General features: G+C 56.9%; 1 protein-coding gene across 1 annotated transcript; it reads left to right on the forward strand.

Annotated features, from left to right (window-relative positions):
* Positions 1-1,177: 1,177 nt before the first annotated feature.
* On the forward strand, positions 1,178-9,385 carry NDST1 (N-deacetylase and N-sulfotransferase 1; the record flags this gene model as incomplete). The annotated part of the gene is made up of 14 exons (XM_080627242.1): positions 1,178-1,687; positions 2,077-2,559; positions 2,767-2,854; positions 3,028-3,182; positions 4,282-4,467; positions 4,821-4,949; positions 5,114-5,296; positions 5,654-5,750; positions 5,901-6,024; positions 6,494-6,668; positions 6,886-7,056; positions 7,919-8,028; positions 8,868-8,970; positions 9,083-9,385. The coding sequence occupies 14 exons, from the start codon at positions 1,178-1,180 to the stop codon at positions 9,200-9,202; spliced, it is 2,634 nt and encodes an 877-aa protein (XP_080483368.1). The 3' UTR covers positions 9,203-9,385.
* Positions 9,386-17,481: the final 8,096 nt, after the last annotated feature.

The following is a 17,481-nucleotide window of genomic DNA, read 5'->3' on the forward strand; positions in this document are numbered from 1 at the left end:
CAAGCCCCAGCCTGTAATCCATGGTACCGCTCAGCCCGCCACGTTTAATCCCGTTATGTACCTGGCCGGTGTCTGTGGGGTGGGTGCTCAGCCACGGTGCAGTGGGGCACAGAGAGCTCTCCCTGGGGAGGAACAGGGGCTTTTGCCCTTGTCCCCAGCACTGGTGATGAGTTTGGGGATAAGACACCATACCAACACTTTCACTTCTTCCTTAAGCACACTGCCTGCATCAGTGTGTGTGCCCTGGGTGACTTCACCCCCAGCAAGTAGTGCCCAGTCCTCTTTTGTTTGTTTGTTTCTTTTCTTTTTTGAAATGGGCTTTTCACAGGGAAACAAAAATATTCCCAAGGTCCCTTTGGCTCCATGTGGCTGCTCCCATGTGCCCATCTCAGTGACCTTGGCTGGCGGCTCCTGGCTCGGCCTCGTGCTGGCTGTCTGCCTGTGTCCCTCCCTGCCCTTGGTAGGGAGATGGGGCTCAGACCCCTCTCACCCCTGTTCTCTTCACCACACTGTGCAAACAGGAGGAGTGAGGCTGCTTCTCCATCTGCTTGGTGTGATGGGGGCTCCTCTCCATAGCACGCCGGTGATGCTGCTGCGCTCCAGGCTCACACCATAGCCGGGGTCCCATGCACATGTGCGTGCTGCTGTGCTCGTGCCACCATCAGGAGCTCACAGCACCCTCTCAGCAAGCTCTGGCACACAGCAAGAGATCTGCCAGTAAAAGCATTGCCGTTGGTACCAGCACCATCCATCCCCACTCATCCCACCTCTCTCTTGCAGGGCACTGTGTGGAGCCAGGACACCGGGACACCGCAGGGAGCCACCATGTCCCCATGCCTGCCGCGACCTGCGCCAAGGCCGCCCGCCGCCCCTTAGTGCTGCTGCGGCCATGGTGCTGCTGCTGCCACCGCTGCCACCACCACGGGGATTTCGGCTCGGCAAGGGGACTCTGGGTGCATCTGCCATGGTGACATGAATTGGGCAGCGAGGGACGCCAGACGCTGGAGGGGAGAGAGCCTGCCCGGGCAGCCCGCTAGTGGTTTAATTTATTAGGAGTACCCAGTTTGACTTTACCTGCTCTTTAGTGCATCGGTTGTTGCTTCTTCCCCTCCCCGGCACTCTCAAGGGGAGGGGGTGAGCAGGGAGAGGGGCCCCACCTCACCCCACGGATGCAAGGATGACTGTGCTGGCCAGGGCCCGGCGCGGTGTCTGGCAGCTCTCCCCGCAGGTGGTGTTGCTCCTGCTCTTTGCGTTCTGCCTGCTCAGTGTTTTTGTCTCTGCTTATTATTTATATGGGTGGAAAAAGGGCTTGGAGCCCTCTGGGGACGTGGTGGGGCCGGACTGCGATGAGCCCAAGGTGGCCCCTTCCCGCTTGCTGCCACTGAAGACCCTCAAGGTGGCTGATTCCTCCCGCACGGACCCCTTGGTGCTGGTCTTTGTGGAGAGCCTCTACTCACAGCTTGGTCAGGAGATCGTGGCCATTCTGGAGTCGAGCCGCTTCAAATACAGGACAGAGATAGCTCCAGGGAAGGGAGACATGCCCACGCTGACCGACAAGGACCGGGGACGCTTTGCGCTCATCATCTATGAGAACATCCTCAAGTACGTCAACCTGGACGCCTGGAACCGGGAGCTGCTGGACAAGTACTGTGTGGAGTATGGCGTGGGCATCATTGGCTTCTTCAAGGTAAGGGGGTGCACGGGGTGAGCTGAGACCCTGCGGCCAAGATAGGAATAAGCCAGGGGGCTGGGGTGTCCCTGTAAGGACTTTGCCCTCCCCTTGCTTTCTGCAGGCAGCTTGAGATGGTGTGGAGCCAGCTCACAGCCTGGCATGGGCACAGGCTTCTAGTAGAGGGCACTATCTTAGCCCTCTCCCTGTGGAAGGGCTGTGCAGCCCCTCAGTGTTTTGGGGGTAAAAACACCTCTGAGATCATTACATTGCTTTTAGTATCCCATTTTCCAGCTGCTTCCCCCCTTGCCATGGTCGGTGCCCCCAGTGAGCCCTTGCCTGCACAGCCAGTCTAGGCGCTCGTCCCCAGTATCCCACGTCCTCTAGCTCCCATCTCCCCCATGCAGGCCAACGAGAACAGCCTGCTGAGCGCCCAGCTGAAGGGCTTCCCCCTCTTCCTCCACTCCAACCTGGCGCTGAAGGACTGCAGCATCAACCCCAAGTCTCCCCTGCTGTACATCACACGCCCCAGCGAGGTGGAGAAGGGTGTGCTCCCCGGGGAGGACTGGACCGTCTTCCAGTCCAACCACTCCACCTATGAGCCTGTCCTCCTGGCCAAGACCAAGTCGGCCGAGTCCATCCCGCACATGAGCGTGGACGCAGCGCTGCACACCACCGTGATGCAGGACCTGGGCCTCCATGACGGAATCCAGAGGGTGCTTTTTGGCAACAACCTCAACTTCTGGCTGCACAAGCTGGTTTTTGTGGACTCTGTCTCCTTCCTGACGGGCAAGAGGCTCTCCCTGCCCCTCGACCGCTACATCCTGGTGGACATCGATGATATCTTTGTGGGCAAGGAGGGCACGCGCATGAAGGTGGAAGATGTCAAGGTGTGGATGTGATGTCCTGGCTGGTGGGCAGGGGAGGGATGGGTGCTTGTGCCTGCTCCAGAATGTTCCAGGGATGAGCTTTCCTGCTCCCAGAGCATCCCTTCTCCTCCTGTGAAGCTTTCTGGGACATGGTTCCTCACCTTGGCATGGCAGCCATCCCAGTGGCCACATCCTGAGGACATCATGCTTTCTCTCACCCTCTCCCAGGCGCTGTTTGACACGCAGAACGAGCTGCGCACCCACATCCCGAACTTCACCTTCAACCTGGGATACTCAGGGAAATTCTTCCACACGGGTAAGGAGGGTGAGGACGTTGCTTTGTGTGTTGGGGCACAAACCAGTGCTCAGAGAGGCAGATGGCGGGGCTGCAGGGGTGTCCTTGGGCATCCCACCCTGCTGCACCCCATCAACTGGTCACCAAGAGGGGCTCTGTGTGTCTGGTGGTGATGGTGAGTGTCATGCCCACAGGTACTGATGCTGAGGACGAAGGTGATGACCTGCTGCTGTCCTACGTGAGGGAGTTCTGGTGGTTCCCCCACATGTGGAGCCACATGCAGCCTCACCTCTTCCACAACCAGTCGGTTCTCGCCGAGCAGATGACCTTAAACAAGAAATTCGCTGTCGTGAGTAAGATTCTGCTGGTGGGGTTGCTTATGGTGGGGGGAGAATGGAGAAGTGGGGCGAACAGGTGACCTGGGGGACAGTCTCTGCTTAGGGACCTGGTGATGTTAAGTCATGTCCCCCATGTTACAGCTGGTCGGGTAAATCCATTTATACACTAGTACCTGGAGCAAAAGGATTTATCTGCAGCCGCCAACTTGCTGCTGTGGCAGTGAGCTGCCCCGGTGTCTGTTCAGAGGGAGGCATCGCTTATGCATTGCAACCATGCCTCCCTGGCTGGCTCCATGGGAGATGCAGAGCTCCACTCCAGTGGGATGTGGTTGGGTGCTCAGCCTGATGCTGTTCAATGCTAGGCAATGATGTGGGATCCTGGAGCAGTGGCTGTGTGCCAGGAAGCTCAGGCTGATGGAAACTCCCTCTGCAGGCCGAGCTGTTGGGGATATGTTTGGTTCATAAAGGCAGGCTTTGACCTTCAGCTTGGTAAGGGGTTGTCCGTCCTTTTGGACCGTCCCCTTTGTGGTCCTAATAAAGTCAGCACTGAGACCAGATCATGCTGTGATCGACTGGTTTGCTCACAGCTGTCTTGAATCCAAACGAGTAGAGCCAGATTCATGGCCTAAGTGGGGGATCTTCAGCCTAACTTGAAATCATTGCCTGATAATTAAAGGTGCCTAATAGGAGCGAGACAGACCACCCCTACTTGGATAGGCAGTTTTCCAGCTCAATTTCTAGGCTGCTTTGTAAACAATAGAAGCAGACTGATATAAACCAGTTTACAGTCCTGTGTAGATAGATATATCTCCTCATTCTCTGCAGAAGAGCTTTGTTGCTGTTGTGGTGTTGTTGACAGCAGAAATGGCAGGGATGAGGATGGTCCACATGAAGCAGAGGAGCAAGTGTCCACCCAGCATGTCTGCTCCTGGGCTCCCTTTCAAGGAGACAGCCCTGGTTAGGAGAGGATGGGTGAACACAGCCTTGCCCTGGTTGCTCCCCAGACGCACAAATAGTTGGGAATGGGCAGTCCCTTGGAGAGAAGTTGGTTTGAGACGTTGTGGTTTTGGGGTCTCCACAGTCACCCACTCCCTTCTGTCTTCTCTGCAGGAGCATGGCATCCCCACTGACATGGGGTACGCCGTGGCCCCCCACCATTCAGGTGTGTACCCCGTCCACGTGCAGTTGTACGAAGCTTGGAAGCAGGTTTGGTCAATCAAAGTGACGAGCACGGAGGAATACCCCCACCTGAAACCCGCTCGCTATCGCCGTGGCTTCATCCACAATGGCATCATGGTAGGTGGCCAGGCTCCATTGTCTCTCTTCTTGCCTCTGCCACCAAAACCCAGAACCTCAGTAGGTGGGTTTTGGGCAGCTTTGATTTGAGGAGGCTGTGCCCTCTGCTCATCCTGCATCGAGGAAGCTTACATGAGGACAATTCTTGGCTCCTCCAACTGTTCACCTTTGTCCCTTGTGGGTAGCAGGATTTAAGTTGAGGGTGGTGAGGGACACTAGAGCTGGTGCTGACCCCTGGGGGGTTAAGGACCCCCTTTTTGTTTAGAAGGAGAAAGGGAACCAGCCCTGGCTGCCTGGAGGAGGCAGTGTGGCCAATTCACCACCTACTCCATCCGTATCTTTCTCCTGCCCAGGTACTCCCCCGGCAAACCTGCGGCCTCTTCACACACACCATCTTCTACAACGAATACCCTGGTGGCTCCAGTGAGCTGGACAAAATCATCAACGGGGGTGAACTGTTCCTGACCGTGCTCCTCAACCCCGTGAGTACTGCACAGGAACAGATAGAGAGGTGTCTCTTGCAGAGCTGTCCCTCAGCACCACTGTGGGAGATGCCCCCAATGTCCTTAGCCAGGGTGGGAGGCAGTGCATGGGATGGCTGCTGGGTGAGGTCCCACTAACCCCTGCTCTATCCTCTCTGCTTCAGATCAGCATCTTCATGACCCATCTGTCCAATTACGGCAACGACCGCCTTGGCTTGTACACCTTCAAGCACCTGGTCCGCTTCCTCAACTCCTGGACCAACTTGAAGCTGCAGACCTTGCCACCGGTGCAGCTGGCACAGAAGTACTTCCAGATCTTCTCTGAGGAGAAGGACCCGCTGTGGCAGGTACCTCCCATGCCTGGAATGGGGAGATCAGCCACGTTTATTGTGCTGGGAAAGGGAAATAGGGTATATCTGGCCCTCGGCGGAGCAGGAGGTTGGAGTCAATGACCTCCTCAGGTCCGTTCCAGCTTGGGTTTCCCTCTGATCCTCTGGGTGGCAGTGCTTTTAAATGTCTCTGTGGCTCTGGGGGTGGTGCCAGGAAGGAGTTTGCTCCATAGATCTGGAGATAAGCCTGGTCTTTTCTCTGCCTGCTGAGCAGTGTGGCCTCGCTGTGTGTCTTTTGAGTCTGGAGGGGGCTGAGCAGTGGTGTGTGGTCCCATCCAGGCTGCCCTGTCTCTAATCTTCCCTCCTGTGTTTCAGGATCCCTGTGAAGACAAACGGCACAAAGACATTTGGTCCAAAGAAAAGACCTGTGACCGATTCCCAAAGCTCCTCATCATTGGGCCTCAAAAAACAGGTACTTCTCTTCACCCTCTGTGCCATGAGCATGCCAGGGGGATTGCCAGATTCCCCCACATCCTCAAAGAGCCTCTCAGCCTTCTGCCGTGCAGCAGAGCTCAGAGGGAGGTTTGTCCCGAGTCAGCTCTTGCTTTCTGTCTGTCCAAAGGAACAACTGCCCTTTATCTCTTCTTGGGGATGCACCCAGACCTGAGCAGCAACTACCCCAGCTCAGAGACCTTCGAGGAGATACAGTTCTTCAACGGACACAACTACCACAAGGGCATCGATTGGTAGGTCTCCACGCTGTGGGAGCTGAGCTGGGAGCACCAATTCCTTTGGGAACAGGAGCGATGGTGCTGTGGGGTTTCCCATCAGCCTTGTAGCTGCTTGGCTTTTGGCAGCTCTGGGTGCTGCAAGGTGGGATGAATCGCACACACGCTCTGCCCTGTGCTTTCAGGCCATCACATGGTTCTTCTCTGAGTTGTTGTCTGTAAGGCAAGGCTGCTTGTCAGGGCTCAGAATTGCCCTTGGCAGAAGCCAGGCTTCTGTGCATATGTTATCTCCTGGTTTGGGGGTCTGCCTGGGGAATCTGGTGAGGCCTGGCCTCTGGAATGACTGGAGGGAATTGTGGAGCCCCAGGCAATGTGTCAGACCTTGGGGGGCTCTGCTTGGTACGGAGTGTCTGAGATATCACCTGCAAGGGGGGTTCTGGGGCAGCTCACGGTGCCTGTCTACCCACCTCACACTGTGCCTCCCCAGGTACATGGAGTTCTTCCCCATCCCCTCCAACACCACCTCTGACTTCTACTTCGAGAAAAGTGCCAACTACTTTGACTCAGAAGTGGCTCCCCGGCGAGCTGCCGCCCTGCTCTCCAAGGCCAAAGTCATCACCATCCTCATCAACCCTGCAGATCGAGCCTACTCCTGGTATCAGGTGAGCTGCCCACCACTGCCTGTCCCCACTGTGGGCAGCCCCGTGGGGTGGTGGCCAAGGGGATTCTGTCAGCTTGGTTTGGGAGGGGGGATGGCTCTCGGTGCTGAATTTTCTGGTTGAACACCATAGCATGGTGGCCTGGGACACACAGTGCCTCATGGGCAGCCTAGGATTTGGGTTGTCCTGGGAGCAAACCTGCTTTGCTCCTGCCTGACAGCACCAACGAGCTCATGATGACCCAGTTGCCCTGAAATACACCTTCCATGAGGTGATCACAGCAGGACCTGAGGCTGCTCCGAAGCTCCGGACCCTGCAGAACCGCTGCCTGGTGCCGGGCTGGTACGCCACACACATCGAGCGCTGGCTCAACAGCTACCACGCCAACCAGGTATGGATGGGAGCACCCACTCCTACAGTGGCAGCACACTGGGGAGCACCCCTCACCAGGCAAGAATGTGAGGGGAAAAGAGCTTGGGTCCAGAATCAGCTGCGAAGGTGCTCCCATGGGAACTGCTTATACACTAAAAACCACAGGGAGGGAGGATAGAAGTACTTGGAGAAGGAGCAGAGGGGAGATACTGTACAAGAAAGCCCTTGTAGTGTGAGGTTGGTGATGGATGATGCCCAAAGATGTCCTTGTGCTGGTCCTCTGCCAAAGCAGGGTTGAAAGGGAGCCACAGGGTGAACGGTTGTGGATGGTTCTGCAGGGGCACTCACCATTCACCCGCCACTCTTGGCCACAGACCCCCTGGGGCTGCCCTGTCTGGTGTCACCACAGCATCAGAGGACAAAAATAGCAGCAGAGCTGCCCGTGGTTGAGCTGTCTGCAGGAGAAATGGGCACTGGATGCCAGCCCTGCTGTGACCTGCTCACTGCAGCACTGCTGGCACTGTGCAGGCTCAGTCCCTGAATGATTTTTCCACTGTCAGTTAACCTTATAAAGTCTATTAGTTGGCTGCTGCTGGCGTAATTGCTGTAATGCAATCCTGGCTGGCTGCGGGTTGGGCAGCCCCAGGCTGAATCTCTGATGTCCTGGATGGATCCTGGCCCTGGCTTTTGTTTGCATTTCATTTTCAACACCCAGTGTAAGTGAACACCAGAGCACATTAGCATCCAAAAGGGGACCCTGCACAGGCTAGTGGCGGGTTTGGCTTCAAGATGGCAAAAGGTGCAGTGAAAGTGGTGTTGTGCCCCAGGAGAGTAGGGCTGGGAGCCAGCAGCACCTCACCTCCCTGCCTTGCTCCTTGCAGATCCTGGTCCTGGACGGCAAACTGCTCCGAACGGAGCCTGCCAGAGTGATGGAGACAGTCCAGAAATTCCTCGGTGTGACCAACTTCATCGATTACCACAAGACCCTGGCGTGAGTCTTTCCCTGAGCTTCTCCTTCCTCCCACCTGCCTTTGCTCCTGGTGCAGCCTCCAGCCCTGGGGCTCTCCACAGAGCTCTGCTGGTTTTGGTGAGACCAGGGTTTCACCTGAGGCTGGAGCAGCAGCTCCTCATTGCTGCAACCTGCACTGGGGCAGCTGTCATCAGAAAACATCCAACAGGCACCCTGCTTTGCTGTGCTTACCCAGACACTGCAGCAGGGATGGTGGTGTCACACCAGGCAGCCTGGGAGCAGGTCTGGGCTCTTGGAGCAGAGTTGAGGGGTGCGTTTGTGCTGCATGTGACAGTGTTGAGCCCTGGTACCCTGTCTCCTCGTGCACACACTGCAGGGAGCAGCTCTTGCTGCTGGCAGCGTGGCACCTCTGTTGGTGTTACCTTGCTCTGAGCCTTCCAGACATTAAAGTCATTGTGGGAAGCAGGAGGCTCCAGAGCTCCTAGAAAAGTAATAATCTACCTCTGCGCAGGGCTTGTCTACACACGTGGCTGCTCTGAGTCTGCACCCAGGTGCTGTGGGGCTCCTGAGGGTATCCAGGGCTGAAAGTGCCACAGGAAATAATAGCTAAACTTATGTAGACCCTTGTGCTCCCTCAGCAGGACGATGTGATGATGAATGAACCTCGGTGGGCTGCTTACTGTGCAGCTGCACAGGGAACCTGCTCTACCAGGGGGTCAATAATGAGATGTTAGCTGAGATGTGGGTTTAAATGAGTTGGAGAAGTGCTCCTGTGGAGGCTTGGGAAGCAGAGGGGCTTGTTGCGATGCTGTGGAAGGTGCACGGGGCAAGAGGGGTGAGGCAGAGCTCTCGCTTCACAGGTTTGATCCAAAGAAAGGATTCTGGTGTCAGCTTCTGGATGGAGGGAAAACCAAATGCTTGGGGAAGAGCAAAGGGAGGAAGTACCCTGAGATGGATTCGGATGTGAGTATGCAGAAGGCCTCATGGGATGGTCCCAAGCGGGGCCAGGGGGCCATGCTGGGGTGATGGGCTTGGGACTGGTCCCCTGACCTTCCTCTGTGTTCTCCCGTTGCAGTCGCGCGCCTTCCTGCGGGACTATTACAGGGACCATAACATAGAGCTCTCCAAGCTCCTGTACAAGATGGGGCAGACGCTGCCCACCTGGCTGCGGGAGGAGCTGCAGAGCACCAGGTAGCTGCTGCCCACCATGACCCAGCGATACCTGAGTGGGATGGAGCCCTGCACCCAGCGGGACCTTCCTCAGCAATACCTGGCCTTGGAGAGGACCCCAGGAGCAGATGGCTGCACTGGAGGCTGCCCAAGGCAGCCTGACTGCAGTCCCTGTGCTGCCAACCTGCCCCATACCCCTTTCTATTTCATTTTCCCTTTTTAATTCCTGGACCTGTCGGTGAGGTCCCTTCTGCCCTACATGGGGAAGTGGCACGAATTCCTCCTTTCTCAGCCCAAAATGGGCTTCAACTCCCTGGGCCTGAGGGCAGCAAAGAGCCGTCCCTCACCTCCTGGTCCGAGGGTGGAGGAGCCACTCTGGGCATGCTGGAGGTGACTTTGCTGAGCTGGAGCAGAAGAACGGAGCTGGTGGAGACCCAAAGCACAGAGGGACCCAGAGCTGCTCCTGCCACCAGCCCCACTGCACGAAACAGGAGAGTTTACTGGATTCCCCAACTTCTACTTAGAAAAGTGGATTTTTCTTATGAAAGGTTCAGGCATGAATTCTTTCATCATCTCTATTTGTTTTCAAGCTCCTCAACCTCTTGTTCTCCCTCCATGGGCAGCATGATGGGACTGTGGTGGAGCAGGAGGCTGGTCCAGGTGTGCTGGTCCCAGTGCGCAGGTCCCAGTTTGAAGGTCCCGGTGTGCTCCTGTTCCCCACAGCCCACCCTCAATCTTGTTCACTTGTGGTGTTTCCTGTGGTAAAGCCAAGCGGTGCCCCATGTCCCCTGGCACAGAGGAGAGCCAGATCTTGGGGACAGGGCGGACATTGGGATAATGGCAGTCAGAAGGATGCTGAGAACTTCAAACCTCTTGAATATTAAAAACAAAAAGTATTTTAATAATGTTGGGGTGTGGGGGGGGTGGGGGAGGGTTCGTTTGGTTCTCATTTTGCAGGGGGTTGTTTTTCTTCAGTGCCAGAATTTGTACCGAAGCCCTGAGGGGTTCATGTGGTCTCTTTGGTTGTTACCCGTGACGTTGGACGAAGGTCAGTGCAGATACAGGGGATGGATTCCCAGCCGGAGATGCGGCTTTATGGTGGTGGTGCTGTACAGAGCTGCATCCCTGTGTCCTGTCCCTTGGGGTTTGCTGCTGGGGATGGCAAGTGAGACTGAGCCATCACAGGTTTACTGGGATAAGCACCCAAATTCCCCCTCGGATGGAGGGATGCGGGGTGGCAGTGGTTGCTGCTGGAGGTGGATGCGGTACCTGGAATGCTGCCCTTGCCTCCGGAGCAGGAGGAACATGATGTTTCACCCTCAGTGAGAGGGGTTTCACGGGCAGGGGGTTTTCCACTGTCTTATTCCTGCAGGAGCCCCTGCAGCCATATATGGAGCCATTGGGGAGCTGCATCCCCTCTGTCCTCCATGGGGTTGTGTTGGGAGAAGCTCTCAGGTGCTGGTGGAAGGTCCTGTTGAACCAACTGCTAATAAACGGGGGGGCTCTGGTTTTACTTGCTGGTTGTTGCCTCTTTCTCTTCACTGGCGTGATCACATCCTCCCCCCCGGGGATCCCATCTGTCTTTGGGGCCCATTTTGGGGGGATATTTGGGGAGGAAGGGGCAGCCCTCCATGCACGAGGTGGCAGCAGTTGTCTAGTCCTGGATCCGGCCATGTTACACAGCTGCCCATAGCCTCGTGTTCCTGGGATGGGGCCCGCATCCAGCCGGGACAGCATCCAGCATGTGTTAGCATGCTGGTGTGCTACCACCAGCTGTGTTAGCACTGGAGCAGGGATTTGGGGGGGTCCAAGGGGACTCCTGCTTTCCTTCTCCCCCCTGCCCCATGCACCAGTCCCTGCCTGCTGGAGCCTGCCCATGTGCTGGCTCCTGCAGCCCGGCCCTTGCTCAGTGCTGCAGGAAACAAAGATGGAGCCTAATTAATCCCAGCCGGGTTTGTCTGGACCTGTCAGAGTGACAAATGATGTGCAGCGCCGTGAGAGCCGCTGGATGGAGGAGAGGGGGCTGCGAGGGGAGTGCTGTGGGGCTGCCTGCCCAGACACGGTGCTGCAGCAAAGCCAGGCCATGCACCCTGTGCCCATTATCCTCAGCTCCCAAGCCCAGGATGCCTTCCCCATCATCCCCATCCAGCCACAGGGATGTGCCCCAGGTGGGACCAGCTGCTGCCCAGCTTAGCCCTGAGTTAATTGGTTGTTAATTAAGAGGGCAAGGAGGATAGTTCAGCCCTTGTGATGGCCTCGAAGTGCCTGGGAGGTTGAGGAGAGCCGTGGGTACGATGGGTTCCTCCTCCGTGCACTCCATGCTGTGTTCAGTCTTTACAGCCTGCTGAAGCTCAACGTTTAAATCAAGCTTTGCAATGAGATTTGGTGGAAAGAGTGACAGGGCAAGGGGGAATCTCTTTATGGTGAAAGAGGAGAGATTTAGATTAGACATTAGAAACACATTCTTCACTATAAGGATGCTGAGGCGCTGGCACAGGGTGCCCAGAGAAGCTGTGGCTGCCCCATCCCTGGCAGTGTTCAAGGCCAGGTTGGACACAGGGGCTTGGAGCAAGCTGCTCCAGTGGAAGGTGTCCCTGCCTGAGCAGGGGTTGGAGCTGGATGGGCTTTAAGGTTCTTTCAACCCAAAGCAGTCTGGGATTCTATGAAATCAGAATTATGTGAAACAGAAGATGTCTGTACCCTGGGTTTATGTTGGAGAGATCCCGCTGTGACCCTGCCCACCAAAGGAACCACCTCCCAGGTCTGCTCCTCCAAAGAGGTACCTGAAAGGGGCCGGGCCTGGCAAGCACTAACCTGTCCAAGACCTCAGCCCTGCAAAGCTAATGAGGGAGGCAGGAAGGGCCATGGAAACTGCCCTCACAGGGAGAAGCCAGGGTGGGTTTGCACCCTATAAATGCTGGAGCTCCCTGAGAAAGGCATCCCCGGGCCAGATGCTGGAGGTTAAAACCAGATGATGCAAATATTCCACACTGCGGCAGGATTGTGAAAGCAAAATGGCTTTGTCTTCTTCCACAGCCCTTTCCTCCAGGATGGGGACCTCCTCCGGAGGATACTGTCATGAAGGTGCGTGCTGGTGTGACACGAAGGGACCCATATGGATGGGGATGTGGTATTGGTGCTGCTGGTGGGGCTATGGCGGCGGTCAGGCTCCTGTTGGATTGATGGGATCCTCATGGAAAGCCAGGTTTGGGGCCACCAAAAGCCTCTTGAGACCCTGTGCTGTGCACTGGGAGGGGACAGTGGCTGTGCCAGCCCCGCCGAAGGGACACGTCCCTTTGCATGCCCCTGAGCTGCTGGGACGTGACCTTGACTCTCAGCCCTGGCACTTGCTGCATCCTTGTGGTGGGACCAGAGAGCAGAGCAGGGACAATGCCCAGGCGGGGTGGTGGATGAAGCAAGTCACCAAGCCCTTGAATGACAGCCATGCAGAGTATTTCTTCTAATGCCTCCTGTGACTTGGAAGTGACATGTTTACACTTGGCGATAAAGCAATGCTGAATTCTGGCGTGTGAAACATGTCAATGTGTTTTTATTGTGTGCTCATCTGCCCCTAGATTGCAAAGAGATCTTTTTGTAGACGCTGTGTTTTCCAGTAAAGATTTATAGCTCTTGTTTCTGAAGCTACAAATGTATAGAATGTTTTCTATATGTTAGAAGACACTTATATATAAGATATTTATAACGCCTACCGCTGTAAATACCAATCACCCATTGAAATGTCACAGCCTAAACCAGAAATTGCAGGAGATGTAAAATAGGCTTGAAATGTCAAAGGACAGATGACAACAATATGTTTCTTCCATCCAGGAAAACTGTCTTATAACCAATTTCCACTAATCCTGGCTTTCCGGTGGCTGCAGTTAACCCAGTTCTGGAATGGGATTCCTTTAGAGAGATGTGGCGACGGGCAGCGCGGAGCTGTACCCTCAGGGACTCCTCCAGCTCCTGGGCTGATGCTCCCCTTTAGCATCCCCCTCATCCCAGCCCCATGTCCCCACTCTCTCCCCACCCATCACCTCCTCCTGCCCCCCCGCTTCCCGCTGCCCTCCCACAAGCTGCCTTTGTCCCTTCCTGCGCTGTTTATTATTAAAGCCATGTGTTGGAGCGGCTCCGAGCCGCCTCCCGGGGGTCTCCAGGCAGGGAAGCAGCAGGTTTCCCTGCAGAGGGGCTGCAGGGGGATGAAATGGGGGGGCAGCTCCAGCTCCTCAAGGAATAGGACTCCCCAGGGACCTATTGCTTAGTGGCCTTCTCAAAGCCAAACCCATCAGGGTCAGTGAAGGGGTGTCCCAACGTGTTCTGCCTCCCAATGCAAGTGCTGCCAGCTGGCAAAGCTGGAGCAGTGAAAAAAGATAGGGGCTGATAAGGTGAGTCTGGTTTAATAATGCAGGAGCCAGATGGGAGGCAGGAGGAGCGGGGCCAGATCAGAGGCTCAGAGCTGCTTTGGGATGAGGAAGGGCTGTGAGGTGATGCTGAGCGCTGAAGAAAAGCAAAGGCAGGTGTTATACAGGGCTCTGGGTGCTGAGGGTGTCCAAGATGCGGGTGGTTCTATCTCCACTGACAGTTTTTTATTCCTCAAACCAGCTCCTAGCCATGTAAATGCAGATATAACTGCTCTGGACTCAGGCAGCAACAAGAATCATGCTGGTACCAGCACATTCCCACCGTCAAGGGGCGGGCACTGCTGTGGAGGTGTAACTCAGCTCACATAATATATAGTTTTCAACCATTTTAATACTTTTCCTCCTCTTTATAAGCCCTGCAGGGACTTGGCACTGATTGTTTGCTGGTGCAAAGCTTGCTTTCAGGTTGCTGCTCACCTTTCCCATGCCCACTGACCCTAAGCAGAGACCAAAGAGCTGCTGGAGCATCCCTAGGGAGCCATTGTCCTCATCCCTCCCTGGGACAACGCCTGTGACTCCTTTGCAGGGCACTGGAGGAGCAGAGAGGGGAGGAACTCGGGATCCAGGGCTGCTGGAGGGGCTTTCCTGCGCTCGGTGCAGAGGTTTCCTGCTGCTGCACATCTGGGTTGAGTTTCACCGCTGGTCCCTCCCCGCGCATCGTGGGGCCGCTGCTGCCGGAGCCACTGGGGCTTGGGGGGCTGTGACGTGGCTCCCAGCGCTGGGGCAGGCGGAGGAGGGTGCTCGGGGACGTCTTCCCCCATTGCATGGGGGGGCCCAGCCCCCATCTTCCCAGCCCTCCCCCTGCAGCCCAGCACGAGCCCTGCCGACCACCCAGCACGCAGACACCGCCGGGATCCTCCAGCTCCTCTTCCTTCCACGTCACCTCCATCCACCCGCCCTCACCCGGGATGCTTTCCCTCTCCCATCCTTTCCATCGCCTCCATCCTCCCCCTACCCCGTGTCCTGCAGCAGAGAGGGGATGAGTTGGTCCTGTCCACGTGCAGTGCCATTGCCATGCACACACACACACACTGCCCTGCAGCACGCATCCCCAGGGACACTGGGAAGATGCTCTGACTTTGCAGAGTTCCCAAAACCCTCCGGCTCCCACTCAGCCCTAGCACAAAGAGGGATGCTAGGGGCCCCCTAGCAATAAAGGGCCACCCCTTACTGCAGTCTGCACAACGCCAGCACCTCCTGCCCCTGCTTATGGTCCATTCTCAGCCTGGCACTGGGGGGACAGCAGCTGCCCCCTTGTATTGGCAGCACTGGGAGAGCAGTTCTGGGCTCCTCCTTAACATGGATCCACAGCTATTGGCTCTGGTGAGGAGATGCAGAGTGCAGTGGTATTGTCGCCAGAGCTGCAAAGGATGTTCTAGAGGAGTCCCAGCTCTGCACCCGGAGATGGGTGAGCAGATTGTCCTCAGGGATCACTCCGGTACCAGCATGGGGTCCCATCGGGCAGGGTGGCATGGGGAGAAGCCCCATGGTGCAAAGGTGGGTGCACGGTCCATGGGCGCCTGGAGGTCTCCATGAGGGGGTTACAGTGGGAAGGGGGAGAGAAGCATCGCAGTGAGCTGCTCTCGGGGTCTCTTCCCTGGGCCACACACATCCACATGGATATTTATACAGGATGGGAGCGGAGCATCCAGCCCCACATGGCCATGTGCCTCCCCAAAGCCATCCAGACCCAACACAAATCCAAAGCCTCGGAACAAGCCAGAATAAATATTTTACTGTAAATTACCAAGGCTAATAATTATAAAAATCTGTACTTGTGACCCGGAGCCAGGAGAAGGTTTCCAAGCAGCTGGGGACCACATGGGTGACAGCCCCTGGCCGGGCTGATGGGCTCCTCCCTGCCCATGGGGAGCAGCAATAGGGTAGGGACCAAGGGGTGGGTGTCCTCCCCTGGTTGCTCTGGGGTCTCTAAAGCCCCATGGAAGGAGCAGAAACAGGATTTCCCACAACGGATATTGCTGCTGGGGTTTGGGGAGGCTCTGGGAGCCCTTGTGGCTCTTGTATGGCTGATGTACATGGGGGAGGGTGAAGGAGAGAGGAAGAGGAGGAGGCACAGCCCTGGCTGGCAATGGGGTGCGCTAAGAGGTGATTTTTGGGGTGCATTGATCCCTCCTTGGCTGGAAGGAAGCAGACCTACCCTCAACCCCCCCCCTCCCCCCCAGCTCTGCCCATCCCCAGGGCTGCTGGTCTGGGCTGGTCCCTGGTGGGATGGCTCAGATCTGGCCACGTGCTTGGGGCTGGATGAGGCGCGTGCGGGGCCAACATCCCCATCCCTGCCTGGATGGGGACCGCAGCACAGGGAGGGACCTGGCACAGGGTGTGGGAAGCCCTTGCCATTTCTTTCCTCTTCTCCAAGCATCAGCTGGGAGGAGCACAGTGAGAGCATGGCATGGGCATCCCCCAGCCCTCCCTTCTCCTTGCAGACCCTCGTGTAACCATCCCCATCATGTCCCCATCACTGTGCTCGCTGCCTTGGCCCCCTCTCCTTTCAGATCAGTTTGACTCAAGCAGCCTGACCCCACTCATTGCTCCCTGCTTCTCCCAGCCTCTTTTCCTTCCTCCCTGTCCTGATTCATAGCAGAATACGGGCTGTGTTTCAGGTCAGACCCGGCTCTCCCTCGCACCGCTCCTCCGGACCATGACTCAGTCCACGGCGGCAGCATCCGCGGCTCCGGCCCCGCTTGGCTCCGCTCCCAGCCGGCACGGCTTCAGCAACAATGGTGTTGGCCTTGAGTGAGCTTACACAGAGCGACAGGCTCCCTCCACACCCGACCGGGCTTGGCTGGGGCAGGGAGGGAATGAAGGGGGGGGACCCATTTCTTGTCCCCAGAAGGAGGCTTGGAAGTGTTTGGTGAACACTGAGGGCTGAGCACCCCACCGGCACCCCCGTGGTGGTCCCACTCAACCCCTCCTTGTCCCAAGGGATGGGGATGCCCTGAATCACCCAAGGGCTTGTTCTGCTCCTAGGGGCACACAGCTCCATCCATCCCCTTGTGTGTCCCCCGCATCCCCTGACCTGTGCTCAGCCCTCCCTCCGTGTGCCTGCAGCGGCAGCCCTTAGCTGAGCGCGGCCCTTGGCTCCCAGCGATCAACAGGAAACGGGAGATGGATTTCTCGGCAAACTGGGCTTTCCATAAACAGTCTGAGGGGCCGACTCGCGACGGCGGGAGCAGCGCAGCGCCGGGGCCGGGCTTTCCAGCTGTTTATCACATCGCTCTGCTCTCGCTTCCTCCCCGGCTCCGCAGCTCAGGGCTCCTCTTCTCTCATGTGCAAATCAGACCTGAGCCTGTCTGATGGGCTGCTGCCGTTTCCAACCTGATGCGCTTGGGATGCTCGCGCTGGGCAGGCAGCATCCCACGGGTCCTGCTCCCCGCTCTGGATGTAAAGTGCCGGAATCCCTCCCCAATCCTTTCCAGATCTTAAACCCAGCTCCCTTTGGAGCACATAACCCAGCTCCGTGGCGCTGGGGCTCTCTGCCCCAGGCCAGCCATCAGCTAACCAGACCTCACTGGCACACAAGCCTCCAATTTCTCGGCAATCAGGACTTAAGAAAATACAAGCTGACCCCGAGAGGTGAGACAGGGTTGGGGGGGAGACAGCGCTGGGCTCTCCGCCTGCTTCTCATTAGAGCAGCTCGTTCAGCTCCCCCATCCCAGCCTGGCGAGCTCAGCAGCTCTGGTATTTCCCAGTGATGGTTTGCCCGCCTCAAACAGCCATGAGATGAGAGATCCAGTTGTAGAGCATCCCTCGATCCGCCCGTCCATCCCTCCCAGCAGGACAGAGCTCCTCCACCCCTGTGCACCCTTTACGACCCACACCAGCATCCCCGGCTGCTGCTCTCGACCCAAGAGGCAGCCCCAAG

The sequence above is a fragment of the Psittacula echo genome, assembly GCF_963264785.1.
Source record: "Psittacula echo genome assembly, chromosome: 11".
Lineage (NCBI taxonomy): Eukaryota > Metazoa > Chordata > Aves > Psittaciformes > Psittacidae > Psittacula > Psittacula echo.